Source organism: Trematomus bernacchii, unplaced genomic scaffold (genome assembly GCF_902827165.1).
Source record: "Trematomus bernacchii unplaced genomic scaffold, fTreBer1.1, whole genome shotgun sequence".
Taxonomy (NCBI): Eukaryota; Metazoa; Chordata; class Actinopteri; order Perciformes; family Nototheniidae; genus Trematomus; species Trematomus bernacchii.
The window spans coordinates 8,757,514-8,763,882 of record NW_022988098.1 but is presented as its reverse complement, the minus strand read 5'-3'; the positions used below and the strand labels follow the sequence as shown (position 1 = coordinate 8,763,882).

Here is a 6,369-nt window from a genome sequence, read left to right as displayed (position 1 = left end):
CATTAATGTTTTTTATCATATGTGTGTGCTTTTTGATGCAGAGGAGTACACTCATTTGGTGAAACAGAGCAAAATGTACCTTGACAAGTGCATTTTGCAAACTCGGGACGTGAAACTGGAAGAAAGTGGACATGTAATGGGAGAGGAGGAAAGCAAAATGGAAAAAAATGCTCATAGCATTATGGGAAAGTCCCCTTTTACATGAGCTTTTCAAGTCAGGCGGGACCAAGCAGAGTGTGACATTCTCTCTGACGATGCTGTTCGTGTAAAAAACCACTACCTCTGTCCTGGTGTCATTGATGCACTGTTAAAAAACTACATGGGGATCTTCCCATTGTGGAGTGGTTTGTTGCTTGGGGATCTGTCGCGACATAGAAAAGGTACCTCTAAAAAAGATGGAAGCCATAAAACCAGGGATACCAACTGCCATGTTGAGCTCTGGTTTGGGTTGGTCAAACACTCCATCCTTTTAAAAAAAAAGTATCTGAGACCAGCAGAGTTCATCTCCAAAATGTATGCCTCAATACAAGGAAGATATGTAGAGCACATTGAGCAACACAATCTGCCAATGCATATTCTGGACAAAAACTTTGGACATCCTAGCAGGCCAGATGATGACCACGAGGAACAGTGGAACAAGCGGGAAAGTTCTGCTGGTCACACCAAGTCCAAGTCCAAGTACTTCAATCCACCAAAAACACTACCCAACCCCAAGAGCCCACCTGCCACAAAGCTGAAGAAAAGAAAAGTGGACCAACAGGAAAAAGATGCACAGGGAAATGTGAGTTTCTCTAAGACTTACTATGTTCAAAGTGTGTAAATTGTTCTCCAGCATTGTAATTGTAACAATGGAATAAGTAAATATTGTCAGAAAGTAAAGCATGGACTAAATTGGTAAAGAGTGAGGTGAAGGACAAAGGACATGAAGTATTATAACCCAAGATGATTAAGTGCATGTTGTAGGGGGAGAATATGAAGATGAAAAATGTAAATGTAAATACAGCATACAAACTTATAACAGAAACTAGATTTCTAAATCAGACTTGAAACTGCAATTACAGTCTCTGTTCCTGAGCAGCCTGTTTAATGTCATTTAGTGAAAACTCTAAAAGGGAAAAAGGTTAAATGCATAAACATGGACAGTTTAATTATATTCTGTGTATGTAGCTTTGATGGTGCATATACAAAAACAAGGCCTTCACCCAAAAATTCAAGATTGTTAACCCTCTGGTATCATTCAAATGCACTACCGTAATTAGTCATTCGGGACAAAAATGTCCAGAGTGATACCGGAGGGTTAAAAGATTCCTCAAGTGTCCATATTAAACAGAATGCATCTATTTCCCCTCAATCCTGACTTGCAGTTGACCTGGCTGTGGAAAAAAAAGGACACCGAGGTGGTCGTGGCAGTGCTCCCCTCACAGATGAAAGGACGCATCTTACTTATCCGCCACTGTGAGCTATGCTCACTTCGACCCCACCAGTGGTTGACAGGGGAGGTACGTGACTACATGTTTCAAGTGTCTGAAGTTTCACTCTACACTGTGTCATTTTCTTTATCTTGCATTTAACGATTTCTGCCAAAAAAATATCTGAAAAAAATGTCTAGATACTTTTGTCAGTCACAAGATTCTCAAAGTTGCAGGAAATGAAAGTTCAGTAAAACTGGGAATATGCATTAATTGGCTAATTGTTATGATCTTTTTTGCAAGGTAATTGAAGGCGTGTTTCATGTTGCTGCCGACAAATTCGGCGTTGTGAACAAAATGTACTTGCTAAATCACTACACAGCAGGTGTCATTTTGTTCGGGGACAGAACTCAGCTAACATCTCACAGTTTACCAAAGGTAATGTGTGTGGTCTGTGTATGTCTATGTGTGTGGTGTGTTGTGTTTGTGCATGGTGATGCTCTAGGGGGAAGTAGGTGTGGATTTGATTTGTGGGCTCACACTCACACATTAGGTACATGGAGTGAAGCATTGCCTGAAAATCCACAGGTCTTAAATAGGAAATTAGCTGAGATTATTTTACTTGATCCTCTCTGAAACTATACTCATTAGTTAAATCACCTGATAAATCTACTTACTATTGAATTTCCATACCAACACTTGTTTTAAGCACAACAAATGAATGGCACAAGAACATAATTGTCAGACTAATGTTGTTGTTATTTTTACCTTAGCCTTCAAGTTTGTTTTAATCCTTTATTTGATGCCATTATAGGTAAACTTTGACAACTATGAAGCTGTCCTGTCCTTTGTACTTGTCAACAACAACCACTGGAAGTTGCTGGTTTGTAATTATTTTTGTTATTGTATTATTTCTGTTAAAGCACAAGACTTACATAGTGAAACCAAAAATCTTTTTTGATGAAAAGTGCTTTTACTTTTTTTGTTCTCTCACAGTACATTCATGCCAAAACCAGCACCGTATTCCTGGTGGATCCAGCTCAAAGCATCAAAGAGCTTGATGACTCCAAACATGCTGCCAAAAGAATACAGTAAATAAAAATTCAATAGATATTTGAAAATTCAAGTAAAAACTATATTTAAACGTAAAAAATGTGTCACATTTAGTTACATTCATACTCACAAACAGCATTGAAAGCATTTTAAACAGTCTGATACAGTCTGTGTTCAGACAGTGATATCTATAGCTGACCCTTATATAAATAAATGGTCATATGGTGAATACAAACAGTATAAATGTCTGTTACATTATCTTTAGGTGCCACATAATTAGAAATATAAAGTGTGTTAACATTATCCTTTCTCAGGGAGTACTTCAAGATGAGGAGGACACGCCACAGCATAACAGACTGGGTGGAAGTTAAGTGGAAGGGAGGCGTTATGGGCCACCCACTTCAAAAGGATGGATGTAGCTGTGGTGTCGTTGTTGTGAAGGTGAGCTGAAGAGATTCTGTTTTCATCCAGTTAACAAGCAGAGTTTTTAATGTGAAAGACAGTTTAATGCAAGGACGGATTAAAAAATCTGTCAAAGTAGTGGTCGACCGATAAGGGTTTTTTAAAGGCCGATGCTGATCCCCATAATATTTAGCAGGCAGGTTGGCCAATGGACAATATACAGTATAATGCCGATATCATGTTGTTGTTTATTGTATTTTTCACAACTGACAACAATTGGATTATGACACAACATTGCTGAACTTAAATTAACAGTTATTTAACACTAATGTAGTATTCACTTGAACACAGAAAGTTTCATTGACAAAACTTCGCTTCCGAATATCTCAAAATTCCAATAATAGGACCGGTCTATATCAATAATGAAAAGTTTTGGGAGGCATTCTAGTCAAGGGTGGATGTCTTCTATAATGTGTCTCATGTTTTTGTCTGTATCTGTATTACTATACACAGGGTTCCCGCGGGGTCTTAAAAAGTCTTAAAAAGTCTTAAATTTGATAATCTGAATTTAAGGCCTTAAAAAGGTCTTAAATATGACCAAAAAAATAAGAAAGGTCTTAAATATGATTTAGAAGGTCTTAAAAATGATGGGATTTGAAAGGTACTTCTGTGTTGCGATCGCGTCTAAAATGTGTTTTGGGGGAAATGTCCGGGCTGCAAAGTAACGGTAATAGCCTTTCAGTTCCCCCCAACAATTTGTATTGAAATAAATCAACATGGAACCAGTAATCACTAACTCTGTTTCCCCCGGCCCCTTAACGGAGAACACCCAGCTAGTAACCTAGCAACCAAGCTTCAGCAAGCGGCAGTCAGAAACTCATGTCTCTTCGAATCTACTTACAAATAAATATGGGGAAGTGTAAGTTCAACCGTATTTGGTTGGAAAACATCGAATTTAGTGCTTGGTTGAAACCAGTGGAGGGGAACGTGTTTGAAGCCTGCTGCACCTTTTGCAAAATAAATTAGCGTTTGTTTGGCTAATGTAGCGTTAGCTAGTGCAGCGTTAGCTAGTGCAGCAGCTCCCGCAACAACACCGTTGGACCTCCGGGCGACGTTTGGGTCTTCGACGTCAACCCTAAAAGCGGAGGTGCTGTAGTGTATACGCTAAATACCGTAGTTAAACACCAATCATACAACAGCAACGATGAAAGATTGTAGCCAAGGCAGCAGAGCTCTGAATATAGCTCTTGTTACTCTCTCTCTCTCTCTCTCACACACACACACACACACACACACACACACACACACACACACACACACACACACACACACACACACACACACACACACACACTAGGGCTGCTCGATTATGGCAAAAATCATAATCACGATTATTTAGGTCAATAATTGATATCACGATTATTAAATAAGATTATTCATTGACTTTGAAAACATCCATTTATTGAACTTTAAAACAAATAATAATTTGAACAGTATCTTTTTAACTGTTGATTACCCTGAACGTATAATTCAACTGAAAAACCAATACAAAAATAAATTAAATAAATGATATATTTAAATAAATAATATCAAAATAATAAATACCAATAAACAAGATCAACAAATATTTTGGAGCGCACTTCCACAAGCTACTAAACATATATAAATATGATAAATAAAAATAAATTAGACTAAAATTAATTAGATCAAATATGTCGTAGTGCACTGTCACAACCTAGCAAAGCTAAATAATAGGTTTTTTCGATTATGTTTTTGTAATTGTGGCAGGCCAAAATCGTAATTGCGATTAAAATACGATTAATTGCACAGCCCTAACACACACACAAGCACACACAGAGACACATACACACTTTTTGGCTAACACAGTTCTGTACTGTTATGCTGTTATGTTCAGTCATTGTTCTTATGTTGAACATGAATACATTTGATTTGTAAGTAATTATGGGACGTATTTCTTCTTTCATAGCAATTTTCCTTCATACTTTCTTGCCGTGAAATAGGTCTTAAATTCTATTCGAAGTGGTCTTAAAAAGGTCTTAAAAAGTCTTAAATTTGAGTTGGCGAAACCTGCAGGAACCCTGTATACAATAAAGAAGAAAAAACCTCCATAACATAAGTGTTGTTTGTTTAGATGGCAAAGGCAGTCATGGAGTCCTTCCCTCTGATCCCGAATGTGAATTTCGAGTGTTCGAAGAAATACATGAAACAGGAGAGGATAGAACTGGCTCTCGAAATCCTTGAGGCATCAGGTAAATAAATATGAATATATGTATTTCATTTCATTTCAAATCTTTATTTATTCAGGTTGTATCCCATTGAGATCATTGACCTCTTTTTCAAGGGAGACCTGCTATATGTGTATGTATGTATATGTGTGTCTGTATGTATGTATATATATATATATATGTATGTATATGTATGTATATAGAAGCTGACATACATGTATTGTTATCTTGTTTCAGTCCTTGATGAGCACACTTATTGTGCTATGTGTGCTGCTTAAGGCCTCCAGGATCTGGATCTCCCATCACAAACTGGGTGAGCTGTTGTGAAGAAAATGTGGAATTGTGATGTCTACATTTATTTTTTAATGTATTCATTTATTTAACAGGGACAGTGCACATTAATTAACATCTCTGTAAATGTGCCAGAGTTAGCCAAGAGGCTATTTTTCATCTGTAGTCCCTGGACAGATTTTAAAAGTCAACCTAAAACACATTTAATTTTAAACAAGTAAATACAATACATTTAAAACATGCAACACACATTACTGGAATACTTAAATAAAACAATTTAAAAGACAGAACAATAAAACAAAAAAACAAAAACAAAACAAGAGCATGTTAAAACACAGGCAGTGGGTTTTAAGGACCAGATGATTGTGTCAGCTGATTCCTCACTAACACTTGAGTATTAAGACAACTGAATGGTAATCTAAGCTACAAATATATAAATACATTATTTCTTTCACTTCAACAGATTCAGTGTGATGACTGTGAGCGATGGTACCATGCCCAGTGTCTGGCAATGGACAGCAGAGACTTTAAAAAGGCAGAGACAGGATATTGGAAATGTCCTTTGTGCAAGTAATACTTGAAATGTGCTCAATGATGACGATTAGTAAAACATGTGTCCTGTGTAGCCTTGTTTGTATTACTTTCTGATAATCACTGGATCACATGACAGGGAAGCTATAGAAAAAAACCTGAATTTTCCATAGAAATATTAATATTAAATAGAGGATGTAATATTATCCGATATAAAGAGCTGTTTCTATTGTGTACAGACTAGTATTCAATTCAGAAAGTGATTTTGAGTCATTAGATATTGAAGAAATAAGCTAAGCTAAGATAATAAGCTAATTTACAATAAAAAGAGGTGTGTCCTATGCAGCCAGTGTAGTTCTTTGAGCCAGCATTGAGTTTGAGTGATTAGGTCACATGACCTGGAAGGTATTGAAGAAATAAGCTCATTTTTCCATCAA

The 6,369-nt window shown here is 36.8% G+C and overlaps 1 protein-coding gene and 1 long non-coding RNA gene across 2 annotated transcripts; both read left to right on the top strand.

Moving 5' to 3' along the window:
- Positions 1–509: 509 nt before the first annotated feature.
- LOC117475360 lies at positions 510–2,504 on the top strand. The gene is made up of 5 exons (XM_034121505.1): positions 510–781; positions 1,365–1,499; positions 1,713–1,847; positions 2,224–2,292; positions 2,406–2,504. Exons 1-5 carry the CDS (start codon positions 512–514, stop codon positions 2,502–2,504), a joined length of 708 nt encoding a protein of 235 aa, XP_033977396.1. The 5' UTR covers positions 510–511.
- A 305-nt stretch (positions 2,505–2,809) lies between these two features.
- LOC117475398 lies at positions 2,810–5,382 on the top strand. Its single transcript, XR_004555162.1, has 3 exons — positions 2,810–2,903; positions 5,017–5,134; positions 5,348–5,382. It is a non-coding gene; the product is annotated as an uncharacterized LOC117475398 (long non-coding RNA).
- The last annotated feature ends 987 nt before the right edge of the window (positions 5,383–6,369 follow it).

Coding starts and splice junctions, on each gene's coding strand:
- LOC117475360 (XM_034121505.1), top strand. CDS start 512: ATGTATGCCTCAATACAAGGAAGATATGTAGAGCACATTGAGCAACAC. Junction 1,500..1,712: donor ACCAGTGGTTGACAGGGGAG/GTACGTGACTAC, acceptor CTTTTTTGCAAG/GTAATTGAAGGCGTGTTTCA. Junction 2,293..2,405: donor ACAACCACTGGAAGTTGCTG/GTTTGTAATTAT, acceptor GTTCTCTCACAG/TACATTCATGCCAAAACCAG.